Source organism: Phasianus colchicus, chromosome 6, assembly GCF_987193195.1.
Source record: "Phasianus colchicus chromosome 6, bPhaCol1.hap1.1, whole genome shotgun sequence".
In the NCBI taxonomy this organism is placed as follows: Eukaryota; Metazoa; Chordata; class Aves; order Galliformes; family Phasianidae; genus Phasianus; species Phasianus colchicus.
This window is the reverse complement of record NC_143441.1, coordinates 23592958-23608637: the sequence shown is the minus strand read 5'-3', so window position 1 is coordinate 23608637 and position 15680 is coordinate 23592958. Positions and strand designations below refer to the sequence as shown.

The window sequence follows — 15680 nt, the reverse complement described above, 5'->3', positions numbered from 1 at the left end:
TACTAGTGGCTTTCCTAGGAATTAATGTCTTCCTGTGGGGTTAACTAGACTTCCGCTAGTGACTTCCAAACTGTAGATTGTGACTCCTACATAACTCTTACATGATGACGTCAGAGTTAGGACCCTTCAAGGCATAGTACTTTCATAGTATTTGCATAGATTGCTCTGAAAGTAAAGCCTGTTATTTCCATGGAAGCCACAACAGATAAACAGTGTTATTGCACACTTTTGTGATAGAGCAAGTTCTCACCTGCAAAACACTATTTTTTTGCATAGGCACCACCATTAGCTGATGCATGTGGATGAGCTGATTGAAACACTTTACATTTGGTGGTATAACAGCTATACATAGCTGTCCAGAATGTGGCTTGTCTTTCACGTTGCTGTCGCCGCTGCTAAAATATATCACCTACTGCCTCGCTGAGCTTACATCCACTAGTTGGGCGTTTGTTCAGTGAAAGCTGATGGATGTCAGTGGGTGCTGTTTTTTTTTTTTCATGGAGGAATTCAGTTCTACCACTTTATTTCATGCACACTTCCGTGTCAGGTACCAGTTCAGCAGACTGTCCCTCTGCTGCCATCTGTCGCAAGCAGCAACATGTAACTGGTGGGAAAGTTCAGCCTCTACTGCTGTACCACCAAAATCTGCCTCTGATGTCCTGGGCCAACAGAACGAAATAAGAGGCATTGCTTTTGGAGCAGCCCTCTTATATCTGCAAGGAGCTTTCAGCCCTCTGGCATCAGGGGGAGTCCTGGCTTCTATTTTACTGCCTTCATCCATAGTATTTATTTTTCTGTTTATGTTTATTTATTTGTAAATGTGAATTTGCCTTTGAAAAACGTTTATCAACGTTATCTATCAAGACCTCCTTCTAAGGCTAACACAGATTGCTCTGGTGATGTTTTTTTGTCATGATGATGAAGTTGTGCTACTTAAATGTTTTCAAAGTAAGCCTTCTGTAGTGCTGTCATCTAAAAATGTGAATGACAAGACTAGATGATCTCAGCATGTGTCAAAACAAAATTATTCAAAGGAATTCTATATCTGCTAGTCCTTTGTCAAAAATACTCTATGCTATGTGAGAATTTAATTGCTTTTGTGATGGAGAAACCTCTTAACCAGAAAAGAGCATAGGAAACACTGATCTGATGGCATGTCAAATTATGGTTTCCTTATCTATTTTCAGATATGATACTAATTTAGAAGCTGCTAGACGTGTTGGAGTGAAAAAATCCATTACTACCAACACATCTCTGGGTGTTTCACAGTTTCTTATTTTTGGATCCTATGCGCTTGCATTTTGGTATGGAACAAAGCTCACTGCTGAGGAGCAAGAAAATTATGACATTGGTCGTGTGTTAATTGTAAGTACAAGAATGCAACTGTAAAAAATAATAATAATAATAATTCTGCAGAATCAAGAGAGTTCTGTTATGTAAGAAGTATTTATGATCCCTTTTTATCTGAAGTGTCCATTAAATTAACACCACCTAAAGACTTCAAGTAGGAAACTCTCAACTAAATTTTGAAATGTTGAGGGTCTCTTAATTTTGATGACATCTGGAAAGTAAAAGAGAAAGATGAGTTCTGTTTGTAGATGATGATTTAAAAAAAAAAAAATCAGGAAAGTGTAGAAGCCAGAAAAAGGAAATACTTCATGCCAAAAAAAAAAAAAAAACACGTGAAAAAAGTTACCAATCATTGCAGAAAAAAGGAGTGGACAGGAGTGACTGAAATACACCTTTCACTTGAACATTTAATTTCCGTAGAAAGGGTGCACAGAGATGTTCTGGTGACAGCTTGGTGAGTCTGTAATCATTATTAATGTCAAGGCTTTTCTCTCTCTCTTGCAGGTGTTCTTCTCTGTGCTTATTGGAGCTTTTTCCCTAGGACAAGCAGCTCCCAACTTGGAGAGTGTGGCTAACGCACGTGGGGCTGCCTATGAAGTATATCAAATTATCAATAAGGTGAGAATCTAAAGAGAAAAGCATTTCAACCAGACTTAAACATTTCACCTTTTTTCCATGATGTGTTTAAAAAAGGAAAAAAAAAGCTACCTCCCCCCCCCCCAAAAAAAAACCAAAACCCAGATCATGAGCTCTATAGATGCCAGCACTTAAATATTACTATTTGTATGAAGAAAACTACCTTATTATTTGTTACAGTGAGTGTTGGGTGATCTCATATGTGCATCATTATAGATGAAGTCTTCTCTAATATTAGGTTTATGGCTCCATTGGGAAAGTAGTTATGGCACTGCACATTTTTGTTTTTTTCTTAAATGCATATATGCACAGTTTTGGCTGAGGTGGTGCTTTGGTGCTTTGATTGTGGGTTTGTTTGGAATTAAATACTGCTCATGAAGCTATATTAATCTCAGTTCTGCTGTTGTGCAGCAATTGGATATCTGTGTATATAAAATAATGAAAACAAGTAGAACTCCAGAATTTGTACAGAAATAGCTACCTCGTTCTTCTCCAAATGGGTGTAAAACTCCTATTGAGCACTGTGTTTTGTCTATGAGATAGTAAGTTATTCAGTTACAATTCTTGTTTGTTTGCATTTGAAAATGCACCATAACTATAGAATTAAAATTTAGCTCTCCTGCATTCAGCATCCTGCAAATAATCTGTAACTGCTTTGTGGTGTGATGCAGTGTAAGCCATCAGCTATGTACTGAGCAATGCATCCAGCAGGAATAGTTTCAAAGTTAAGTAATGAGCACTATATGTTCAAAACTTCTTTCCAGAAACGGCTCATAGATAGCAGTTCTAAGGAAGGCTACAAACCAGATAAGCTCAAAGGAGAAATTGAATTCAGAAACATCCATTTCAGTTACCCGTCCAGGCCTGATATTACAGTAAGTGTAAATTTCAGATGCACCTGCTATACTTAAATCTTGCAGTCTACATCCAAGATTTTTTTCTCTAACCCTTTTGTTGCTTTTCTCATATGCTGAATGCATGCCTATCTTGGGAGGTTGTGAGCAAATGGCAAAAGAAAACAATGTCAAAAGATAAAGCTCTTTATCTACTGCCACTGCACAACCTGTGCACTATTCTTCTGTGCAGGACAAAGCTAAGAAAAGTTTTGTGTTGCTCCCACTCTGAATTTCTGTGAACAAGATTGACAATAAATGAAATAAGGGTTTTCTTTGTTGTTGTCATTCCACCTCACCTTCCCTCGCCCCCAGTATTTGTCACTAAAACTCCTACATCTTACAGTTAAGCCTTGGAGTTGTTCTTTGCAGTCTCCTGGTTGTTCTGAATTGCTGTGATTTGATGCGTGAGGAGGTGACCTGTGAGATAGTTAGGCTTTATAACAATATGCCTCCAGATGAATCCAGTCTTGCCTCTTCAAACATACATTAGGAAATCAAATGTTATTCTGGACAAGTGTTAAAATTGCTCTTCAATAAGCAAATGTTCATATCCTCTGCCAGCTGAACTTCCTCAGTAACTATATTATGCAGTGTTATTTTGTTGTCATGGTGATCTAATCCTGTGGTGATACAGTTGTGTATTGTTGAGAATGGTAGAGATAAACCAACAGTTTGTAATCCTTTGAAGACATTTATAATGGCGAAAGAATGATTTGCCACAGTTCTTTGATGATTAAGAAACCAGTAGAAATAAAGATTTCAAGTGTCAATAATTGAGGGCTGAGTATGCCAACTGACAGACGAGGATGGGGAAGTTCGTTTCACTGTGGCTGTTTCTTTGGATGTGTCTTTTCACTTCAGTTATCTGGAGTCTGTCCCATCACACATCAAATCCTTTTCCTGAACAAAAAGCAGCAAAGGATGGACACAGATCTGGGCTCTCTGCCTAACTGAAGGCATTTTATTTTACTCTTGACTCAGAAACCAGAGGTGACAGGGCAGCCTTCATCAGACCATTAATTGTTCTTCCTAGAAATACTCTCCAGGTAGATAAGCTGTGTTTTGAGCCTGCAAGCTGAAGGGGAGGAAAATAAGGAATGTCTTGTCATCCTTCCCAAGTCTACTGAGTCAACAACTTTCCCTGCTAATAGCATTAGTTATTTAATAAAGTCAAAAAGAAACAGCAAAGATGTTTAGAAGTTATCTAGTCTCCCAGGCAATTGATGTAACATGGTGTAATCTCCCCTTTGTAGACTAAACTAGATCAGTTTTAAGGAGTCCAGCAATTGCCAGTTAATTTTGATAACACCTTACCTGATAGGAGAGTTAGACTATTGGGTGATCGTAACTATTTGCACCTGCTACTCAGAATGTAGCTGTAGCTTGGTAATGTAGGTATCATGGTATCAGCTTCTGGAAGACACAGACCTCACTGGTTGTGACACAGGGAAAGGAGAGCAATATTGCAATCATTTTGATCTCTCATTACAAAAACATGTGTAGGCAAAATTATAAATCAGCCTGATATAAACAACAAGAGTTCCCATGGCAGCCAAATATTTTGGCAACAACACAGCATTGCTCGTATATAAAATTGACATCGTTTGAGGTAAAATATTCCTAAATGTGAAAATGGCAACAAAGGTACCATTCATTTGTATTTTGTCCCTAGTTTTCAGAGGCTGTTAGCAATAAGGATGAAGATTTATTAAGGACTTTCCAACTATTACCTTGTCAAAACAGCCATTTACATTTTAAAAATAAAGGAAAGCAAACTTGTTTCTCAGCAGTAATATTTCAAAAGTGCTAAACATTTTATTTTGAGATTCATAACTAAATGTTATATCATTGTCTAAGCATTGGAAAATGGGGAATCAGGAGAACGTTAGTCCCTGAATCTTCTGCCAGATCTCACCAATCACAGAAACAGAGCAATCAAGTTTAGAATACCAGGGCTATGTCTCTATTAGTTGGTATGCACGTCCTCAGGAATTTTCCCAGGCACTGAAATGCAATCGTCCATGCTGGAGGGAACTCTTAAAATGTTTCTTGGCATGAACTTGGTCTCTTCCAGTTATCAATCTTCTCAAATAACTCCTAGGCTTTGTTTGGTAGCTAGAAGAGTCCAGGAACCATTCCCAAAAGACAGGTTGTATGTAGTCATACTATTTCAAAACTTAGAACGCTGTACAAGAACAAATGCAGATTCTTTTTCTATCAGTGCCCCCAGAATATTCCCAGATATGCTTAATTTACTGATAATGCTCAGCACTTAAATTATGCCCCTTTACCACTGCCTTGATTATTGCTACAATTACTGTGAAAGGCTGTTCTCTAATCAAATTTGTCAAACAGAGATGTAATTATTTTTTTCTAGATCCTCAAAGGTCTAAACTTGAAAGTTCAAACTGGAAAGACCATTGCTTTAGTTGGTGCTAGTGGCTGTGGGAAAAGCACCACTGTTCAGCTGCTGCAAAGATTCTATGATCCTGACCAAGGAGAAGTGAGTGCTTTTAAGTGTGCTGTAGTTTAAGGGATTTCAAGGGGAAAGGGTTGGGGAGCAGCACTACACACTAGTAAGATACGCATGAGTTTTCCATGTTCACTGAATCTTTGCTTGTTGATCAAATCTGACCGTTTCTCTTTGTATGTATGTATTTCCACAATTTAAGCTTCAAATGAGCTGTCTTCTTCTGGCGGCCTGACTTCATTATTCTCCCCTTTCTTTGTGATACCAAAAGTAGTAAATACCACAAGTCTATAAACTTGTATCTATTCAAATTTATTTTCATTAACATGTTTTTTAAGATACTGTATTTTTTTTAAAGTGAAGTATTATCCAACAAAACTTTGTTTTCTTTTTTTTCATTGGTCAGAAACTGGGGAGTTTTCCTATTTAAGTAGTCTTTTTCCTGTCTTATTTTTCCTCTATCTGCTATACCACAGCAAAACTTTCCACCATTACTCATCATTCCATTATTGCTCCATGCAATCAAGGAATGGTAAATGCTTCTCAGAAACTTCCAAGGGGGAGACAAAATGGAGCGAAATAATACTAACAGTTGAGTGCTTTTAAATACTGAACTATCATTGCATTCAAGGTAGTTATCAATTATCAGCATAGTAGCTGCTTAAACTTGATATTTCTGTGGTTGTTCATTCCTATCTGTGTTTCAGTTTACTGTTCCTCTCCTGTGCTGATTTTCCAAATATTTTTAGGGTCACATTCAAATGATCTAGGAAAAGAAAAATGACCTCCCATTTATTTTAAGTTGACTTGGATTATTTCTTTTGGGGAAAAGCACAGCCACAGAAGAAATTGCATAGCCACAACTGGGAAGACCATAAGACAATGAACTGAGGCATGGAGGCATGTAAACAGGGTAAAAAGCCAATAGGAAAGCTGGAAAACTCTTAAGCTGGTTTTGTTCTCAGACTGAATAAAAACCTAACATCTTCTCTGGTTATGCTGCTCCTCACCATTTTATATGTTGTGCAGCAGATGCAAAAAACTTCTGTTGTTGCTGCTCCATCATTTTTTTTCTATTCTTGTAGCTGATACTTATTAAATAACAATTATTTGACTTTTTACAAACAGAATGCATTTCCTCAGCTTCTGACGTATATTTTTAATCTCAGGTCACCTTAGATGGTCGGGATATTCGGACACTTAATGTAAAGTGGCTAAGAGAAAATATTGGTATTGTGAGCCAGGAGCCTGTTTTGTTCGCGACAACAATAGCTGAGAACATTCGCTACGGCAGAGAAGACATTTCTGATGCTGAAATTGAACAAGCAGCCAAGGAAGCCAATGCTTTTGACTTTATATCTCGACTGCCTGATGTGAGTTCATGAACTTTTTTTGGAGTAGAATAATGAAAGATCCATTTATGTTGGTGTCTTGTTTCTGGCAGAGAGCATAAGAATTTAAGTTTATAAATTTAAGTGGTATAACTGCCCAAAATACTCTTACAAGCCTTCAGTAACTTTCAGCTCAGGGACACTCTGCCTTTGTTTGGTTCCCCTCAAAGGATTTGTGTCTAAGTCTGGAAAAAATATCAATGCACTAACTGAGGAAAGAGGAAGCTATATTACCACACATGCTGTTCTCACATAGCCTGGGAGGAAATGGGCTTTGAAAGAGAAGAAGTAGGAATCTAGTACTTTGTCAGGAGCAGCCTGTGCATTCAGTAGAAAATAGGAGAGGAAAGTGGAAAAGTATGACCTGAACTAAGGCTGGTTTTAGCAGCTGAGAGCTTTAGCTTTCCCTAAGTTGATACTCACAGCTTTGAGCTCCCTTAGATGCTTTACACCTATTAGATGTGTGCATATATAAATATGTGTATCTGTGTATGTGTATATTGGCAAATGCAGAGATGACTTTTGTGGGCTTGTCATGGGAAAAATCCAGGATTTGGACCATTCTTAGGCAAACAGTAGAGATCGGGACTTTAAGAAATGTAAGTTCAAATGTTGACATGTCAAGTGTGTAACGGGGGTAGGAGGGCTTGGCTAAGGCCAAGGCATGTGGATATAGTTGTGTGTTTTCTCTGATTATGTTTAAGTCAGCCAGATAAACATATCTCTTGTCTAGAAACTGGGTGCTTATAGTAGTGCAGAGAAGTAAGGATTTCTTTGTAGAGGTGTCCCAACATCTTTTTTTAACCTTTTTCTCAGAAATTTAACACCATGGTAGGGGAGAGAGGGGCTCAGCTGAGTGGAGGACAGAAGCAGCGAATAGCTATTGCTCGTGCCCTGGCAAGAAATCCAAAGATTCTTCTTCTGGATGAAGCTACATCCGCTCTAGATACTCAAAGTGAATATGTAGTTCAAGCCGCTCTTGATAAGGTAAGGGTCATGTTATTCAAGCTGTCAATGACCATAAAGATGTGCAGTAGCTATTAAAAACTAACATACAGTTTTCAGAGCAGCTTTCCATTGGAATTATGAAAACCGGAAAACAAAATTTAGATTTAACCCCAGTCTTAGGGTTAAAATGGAATTTAAAACAATTCTAATTAGGAATCATTTCAGTTGTCTTTAGTAATTAGCAATAACATTAAAAAACATTTATACTCATGTAGCTAGAACCTTTGCTTCCTTTTCAAGTCAGATGTTCATTTATTGGTGAAGTATGTTAGCATGTTATGAAGGCAAGGTATGAGGATTGAATGGCCTTTTTCAGATAGAATAATAGCAATGTTTAGTATAGTGTTCCTCTTTGTTATACAGTTGTTTCATAATTTTCAGAAAGTTCTTGGAATTGAGCCATTTTCTTTCTTTACGGAAAGTGAGTACGCATCAGACCCCACACAGAGCATAAAGCAGAGCCAGTTACTATCATCTGTTGCTCCCTTTTTTTTTTTTAATCAGCCCACTGCTCTAGGGCAGACAGTACTGCAGAGCAGAGCTGCTAGGTCATACCTGTACATCTAGACCCTCCAGCTCACAGTCCTTTCCTCACAGCCCTGTTACATCAACAGTTTCAGGATACAGTGGAATACAGATACTTTTCTAAAATTAATAAAAAAGAACCCTGCGTGGCTGGACTGGAGTGTTGTTTCATGTATCAAATAATTAATGTTTTGAAAACCTAAGTGAAAAATCCTGCCTTTCATTTCAGTAGTAATGAACAGATATGAGTTACAAGTATGGCTCAAGGGAAATACAGAGTTTACCACCTTCATCACCAATCAGTTTAAATCTGAGGTAATATGTAGCTGTTATATTCATGTCACTGTACTGATGTTGTTAAATCTGAGATAGTATGAAGATGCCAAAGTAACATTCATCTAATCTGACTTGCATAGGTGATACTATTTCTGTGAAGACAAGCACTATAATGTCTCTGCTTCAACTGTAGTCTTCTTTCGCATGTTCTTTAACTCTGAGTACGTACTCACTTCTTCCAGAAGCTTATTGTTTGATTTAGTGGATAAAAGAGATTGCCAAATTAAGGCAATTGTTCTATATGCTCTGTCTTCCCAGAACACATCAAAATGAACCCTGAATCATAACTTACTCATCTTTAAACAGCTGTTTGATGTCCATCAATGCAGTCTCTGAAGGGGTTTTATGAATTTCTTCTCACATTCCCTTAATGGAAAAAGTTGTGCTAACATTAGTCTTTATTTCCACAACTGAGGAGCTATTAACCTCACAAATGCACACCACTTCTGAGCAGTTGTATGCAGATGCATATAGTAAGATGCTTTTTGGATAACCTTTCATCTTTTTGAGGTATTTTGCTTGTTCTGATCACAAGTCTCAGCTGAAGTGATTGAAGACTTTGCACTTCTACGTGTTAGGGCATAGCATGGAAACCAGCCAGAACTGACCTCCTGCAAAGGCTTGTAGTGACTCACATCACTGAGCCCCAAGAACCCAAATCTCCTTGGAGCAGTTCTTCTATGAAGCTGTCATCTTCTCCACACCTTTCACACCTTTACAGTGCTAGTGCACTGTACTTGAGTAGCAAGTCACTTTTGGCAGTTTCCATGGCCACACAGCATACTTGTTGCAAAATTACCTTTTAGTTTCTCCTTGCTCCAGGTGTCAGCAAGGAGGGAAGAACATTCTCTGGCAGCTGTAGGCTGACACGTGCACAGTCACTGCATGAAAGATGTGCCTACAACTTGGCTGCACGTGGGAGCTGCAAGGCATTGGAGCACATAACCTGCAGGCCTATCTCTGGACACTCTAGCTGCAAAATTGAAACTGGATTAGTTGAACATTTGAGAAGTAACTTATTTCAAAGGACTGGAAGAGGGTTTTGGGGAGTGACTAAAACACCTTTCTGACTCCAAGTGTGTTCCGCTACTCTGCAGTTTTCAGTAAAGTCTTCTCAGGAGTCATGCAAATGTTATACTTCCTAAAAATATACTTGTACAAAATTTTTTTTAAGTTTGGATTTTTTTGTATTATAAATGCCTAAAATAACCTTGAATTATTTCATTCGTAGTCGTGCACATTTTAATGTAAACTGCTGTTGTTTTTCTGCAAGGCTCGGACTGGACGTACCACTATTGTGATTGCACACAGATTGTCTACCATCAGGACTGCTGACACTATTGCTGCGTTTGAGAAAGGCATTGTGGTTGAACAAGGAACACACAGTGAACTCATGTTGCAGAAGGGAGTCTACTATTCTCTTGTAATGCAGCAAGTAAGGGCAAATCATTTACCATTTTTATCCATTTCATCAAGCTGTGTCATTTCTTTTGGATCCTAGCCTATTGCTGTGCCATTACACTGAAACATTTGGCCCATAAATATCAGTGGGCATTTGCTTGAAGCAGCAGCAGTCATAAGAAATGATTTTCACTCTTATTTCTTCCTGCTCAAAATGTCTTTTGATCATGTATCCTGAAATCTCACTAGAGCGGTAGCAGTAACGTTCAAGATGATGGTACATCAGAAGAAGATGAAGAAACTGAAGCCGAGGAGTATGAGGAAAATGACAAAAGTAGTTCTGTGGAGAAATTGAACCTTAAAGATCACTTTGAAGAACCAGTGATAACTGGGAGAGGCAGCATTCGTAGAAGATCCAGCAGATATAAGAGTAAAAGATCCTCTTCTAAGAAAAAGTCCTCTAAAAAGAAGAAGAAAAAAGAGCTGGAGGTTGGTATTAAAACTTTCACTTAGATTTTAGTGATTGTATGTAAGCATAATCATAAAGCCCATAACTTTAATTATTTTTAGATAGCTGACAGTCATGCAACCTTTCTTCTGATCCTACCACAGGCTGTACTCACCAGGTTGAGTATTTGCCCCAGGAATATGAGGTAATCATGTACATCTTACCGAAACTTCACTTCAACATTATTAGTGTAGTGAAATAAATGTCAAGTTGGGGAAAGTTTTGTTATTGATTTATCAAACTTCTTATAACTAGGAACACTATTTCAGTGTCAGTGAAATTTTAATTCTATCCAATTAAAACGTGAGATTTCAGTTGCAGGATTCTTCTTTACCTCGTAGTACTCACCACTGCAAATATTAGTGGATAATATAATCTATAGGATGTGCATGCTAAGCTTTAATGCACTTTTGAATATCATAGTGCATGTGTATCAAAAAGAAAAAAAGGCCCTAAAGTTTTGAATTGTTAATAAAACAACTCTATCTCCCCCAGCTCTGCTTTTCTTCAGCCTCTCAATCTCTGACTCAGTATGCGCTCTCAAAATTCAGTTCTGGAGGTTTTAATTCAAATAGTACACTTTAATTGACCAGTATCAAACAAGAATAAAAGTCATGAAATTTGAAAAGCAAACCTTGATTTGTCAAAGTTGAGTAAAGCTTGCTGACTACAGTTCATAGAAGAAGAGTGTTTGTGATCTCTGGGTTAGACTAAAAGTAGGCAAGTCAAAAGAAACTAAACTTTCCTATTTTGTACTGCTTGGATTGCAGTATTTTTTTTTTTGCGTGAAATGCACTGAAAAAGTTTAGAGGATTGTGTAATTTTTTTTTAAATTATTATTACTTGGGGTTTTTGTTCGTTTTTTTTTAAACTTCAGGACCCTCAAATTCAAAAAGTATAAATTCTGAAGCCAAAATCTTGAATTCTTGGAAATCCATGAAATTTTGGATTTTATCTGGATTTCATCTATAAGATAACGTCTGATTATTTAATCTACTTTTATAAACCTTAGTTTACTTTGTATCTATATTCCTTCTCCTTTGAGTATGGATTCTGGCTAACACATACTTCAAACAATATGAAGGAACTGATTGATTCCTATTATCACGAGAAGATACATATCTTCAAAAATGAAGACTCTTTACTTAGTATAGTTTAAGACTTCATTTCAGAATTTTGTGGATGTTCATGCTTATGAATTACGTATTCATCACATTCACAAATTTAAGAAATCAAATGTCCAGGTGTTGTAATTAATTATTTAAAAAAATCAGTCCGCTTTCATGGCTGAGGCTTTAGCCACCCTAATTTGGCATCTGAAGGACTGCATAAAATAACCAGAAAACCATAACTCTGCCTTACATTTTGTCCCATTTCCAATATTTTCAGTTTTTGCTTTTCCAAAACTGGTCCTGTGAAGGCACAGATACTTGAATAAGTAAGTAAAGCAGAACAGGGCATTTTTTATACTTTCAAAGGCTAGCTCACTATTATACATTCCTCTTTCATGCTCTTGGTGATGATGCATAGATGACATCTATACTCAATTATATTACTGCCAACCCACTAGCGTTCAGCTGAACTGGAGGAATTTTTTCTTGGCTCTAAACAGCAAGAATTTTAGTTCTTTATAATGATGCAAGTGTTAAAGTTGGCATTCATGCCAACCAATCCTGACTTTCAATGAACTGTACTGGCCATCATTCTCTCCTCATAACTTAGCTGTTTGTTACATTTTTGTCTTTTAACTTTTACTGTGCTGTTGAAGTTCTGGAATATGGAGAAGCAAAGCTACAGATCTCCAGTGTGCTAGTTCACTTGGAGTGCAAAGAGAGGGCTTTCAGTAGTTTATGAAGACAGTTCACTACTCAAAACTTAATAAACTCCTGCTGCCTGTGGATTTTCATGTTCTGCAACTTTCCAAGGAAAACTTGCAGTCTTCTCTTTCTTGTAGGAAGAAAATCTCCCTGCTGTGCCTTACTCAAGAATCCTGGCTCTGAATAAACCTGAGTGGCTATATGTACTACTGGGAGTGATTGCTGCTGCTGTCTCAGGTGGGGTCCATCCTGCATTTGCTGTTATATTTGGAAAAATCATTGGGGTAAGTTTTTGCAAATGGGCTGCAATCTTGAACTTCATTCATGCTCTGCCAGTATGCAAGGTTGGATGAGACTCATTTGTGTAAATGTAGGTCCCTTGTCCCTCCTAAAGGTATCTCAGGTATCCAGGAGCATGTAGAAAGGTGTTGGATGTCTCTTTAGAAAAAACAGAATTACTAATGCTGCTCCAAAAGCAATTTCTTCTATTTTACTATTTTTGCTCATGATGTCAGAGAAGGGTGTCGGTAGTATGACAGTAGACACTGAACCTTCCTGCCAATATTCCATGCTATTTTGTTGATGTGTGACAAATGACAGCAGAGGGGCAGTCTGACAGACTGGTGTCTCACATCAAAGTGAGTATGATGCAAAGATACAAATTTGGATTCCCCTGTGCAGAAGAAGTGGCACCCATTGCCATTCCTTGATGCTTGCTAAATGTTTATGGAGATCAAATAGCGAATGTTGGAGCAGTGAGGTGATGGGTGATGCATTTCAGGAGTGGGAACAGCAATATGAAAGACAAGACACATTCAGGATAGCTGTACATGGCTGTCATACCACAAAATGAAGAGCATCTTGATCAGTTCATTGTAGATTAGCACCAGGGAACTGTGTATGGAGCTAAGTGTTGTCTTCAGTGAGTTGGAAATGATTGTGGCAGCATTTGAATATCACACAGTTTACTCCAAATGGATCTCACGAATGTTCACACAGCAACAGAAAGAACCCCATATTCAAGTTTGTGAGGACCTGTTGAACAAATACGTAGCTGAAGGCAGCAGTTTCCTGGATCACATTATTTCTAGTGACAAGATGTGCTGTCACCACCACGAGCCAGAGTCAAAACGGTGGTCTGTGGAGTGGCAACATGTGAATTATCCATCAAAGAAGTTCAAGACGCAGCCCTCAATGGGTAAAGTGATGCTCACTGTTTTTTGGGACAGGAAAGGAGCAGTCCTTCTGGATTTCCTGGAGCCTGGACAGACCACTGACTCTGACTGCTACATTGCAACACTGACTAAGATGAAGGCTCCAATTGTCAGGATCAGGCCAGAGAAGATAACCTTTCTCTTGCCAGGCCCTGCACTGTTCAGAAGACCATGAAGCACATGGAGGCTGAGCATGCTCATCTGGAGGTTGTAGTCTGGAACTGGCAAACAGCAACAATGACTATGAAGAAGGCAATGATGACATGGTCTGCCTCTCAGGCATCCTTTTATACCTGCTGGGTTTTCAAGTGCACTGTCCCAAGGTTGTAAACAAGCAAGTTTGCAATACCAAGTTTGTCAATGATGTTTGAATCAGAAACTTTCTTGCAGGAAAGGTAGGTTGTTTTTTTTCCGCAAAGCAAGACTATCATGTGAGAGAAGAGGATCTCATACTCACAGATATCAGCCTTCAACAGCTTATCATGGTGGTGGCCTTGCACTACAAGTGTTTAAGGCACATCACGCACACCCCAGAAAGTCAGTGATTATTGCTGGTCTTTACAAGCCTCTTGTTCATTGCTGGTAAAAATGCATTGCTAATGATGGTGACTCTGTTGAAAAGTAGTGTTTTGTAGCTGAGAATTTGCTCTATCAAGTGATGTTATTGTGCTCTTTGCATTTGTTGGAGCTTCCATGGAAATAAATAGGAGGCATTACTTTCAGTGCAACCTACATACATTCATTACTGTTTTGGGAAATTGGATACTGGTATTTTCCTGATAGGTTTCAGTTGTCTTCTCTAGTTCATGCATGTTTGGATCAGAACTTCTCTCTAATTGAAATGTTTTGTCTATTTTCCATTCCCCTTACGTTTTGTATAAAGCACGTCTGTCTTCTAGGCCTCAAGCTGGTCTTGTAAATTCGTTGGGTTTGTTTCAGTGGTGTACACGCCCTTTGCTTAAGCTCGCCTCTAGAGCTTTTGATATTCTTTTTGGTTTTTACTTAAATTCTTAGAAGATAGCTCGGATAATTCTGAAAGGCACTGATAACAGACTTTGTAAACAAATTGCTGCTTCTCATTATGAGGGGGCGGCAGTCTCGTGTGCATTTCCTACAAACTTTGAAACTTACCAGTGCAGGTACAGTGACCATCTTGGAAAAAACTGGAAGGAGAACCTGACAGAAAATGATAGGATTTCTAGGCAGCTTGATGGCTGATGGATTCTGTTGCTCCAACAGACAAATCAACTATTTTTTTTTTCATTGGAAGTGATCCTCTAGAGATGGGGTGCAGTGTGACTGCACTTGGCTGACAGAGGAAAGGAGGAATATCTGGAGCTGGTGGAATGACTTAGTGAGATGTAAGTTAAACAGAAAGCTAAAATGTCTTCTGGCCTTCAACAGAAAATTGAGTGCATCCTCATTTCAGGATTCAGAATATATGCTCTGAGAAATTAAAGCAGACAAGTTTCTTGAGATGAAAGTTGGTTTATGTAGCTGGCAGCCACTCAATATGTATTCATTTGGGTTGTTTTTTTTTCTCCTGCACAGGCTTTTCAAGAAAAAGATCCAGAAAGGAGGAATAAAAACACTTTGGTACTTTCTCTAATGTTTCTTTTACTTGGAGTGATTACCTTAGCAACATACATAATCCAAGTAAGTGTCACTATGCTGAAATGTTAGAAGTTCTCAACTCTCCAGTAGGCTGCAGGTATAACTCATATCAGTGAACTTCGAGAAGCAAAACATCAAGCAGACCTTATGAAAACATGCATAGATGCCAGGGCTGTTCCTGAGATGCATGATTTGTATTGATGTACTTACTTAAATATATGGCTATGTTTTCTGTTGGTTTAAATAAACACAGCTCCACTGAAGGCAGTGTGGATTCAGAATGACTGAAAACGTTTTGGGCCAGGCCACAAAAGTCAAAGTCTGACATTTCTAATTGACAATTTGCAGGCTCTTGCAAAGTAAATATAAAATAGGCTCTTATCCTTGCAGAAAGCATTTTTCATACCAACAAAGAAACACATAATTTGCTGTCCTCTTACTACTTTTTCATAGCTTGCAGGAAATACTGCATGTTGATGTACATACCATAAAGTGCATTGGTACGACTGCTGCA

At 38.2% G+C, this 15680-nt stretch overlaps 1 protein-coding gene across 6 annotated transcripts in view; it reads left to right on the top strand.

The window, feature by feature from the left end:
* Positions 1-15680, top strand: part of ABCB5 (ATP binding cassette subfamily B member 5) — a 49066-nt gene that overhangs the window by 21722 nt on the left and 11664 nt on the right. For all 6 annotated transcript variants that reach the window (XM_031590080.2, XM_090142690.1, XM_090142691.1 and 3 more), the window contains 10 exons: positions 1188-1365; positions 1855-1968; positions 2751-2861; positions 5260-5385; positions 6522-6725; positions 7560-7730; positions 9886-10047; positions 10263-10502; positions 12476-12622; positions 15104-15208. In XM_031590080.2, the coding sequence (XP_031445940.2) occupies positions 1188-1365; positions 1855-1968; positions 2751-2861; positions 5260-5385; positions 6522-6725; positions 7560-7730; positions 9886-10047; positions 10263-10502; positions 12476-12622; positions 15104-15208 (1558 nt within the window). The remainder of the gene's footprint in view (positions 1-1187; positions 1366-1854; positions 1969-2750; positions 2862-5259; positions 5386-6521; positions 6726-7559; positions 7731-9885; positions 10048-10262; positions 10503-12475; positions 12623-15103; positions 15209-15680) is intronic.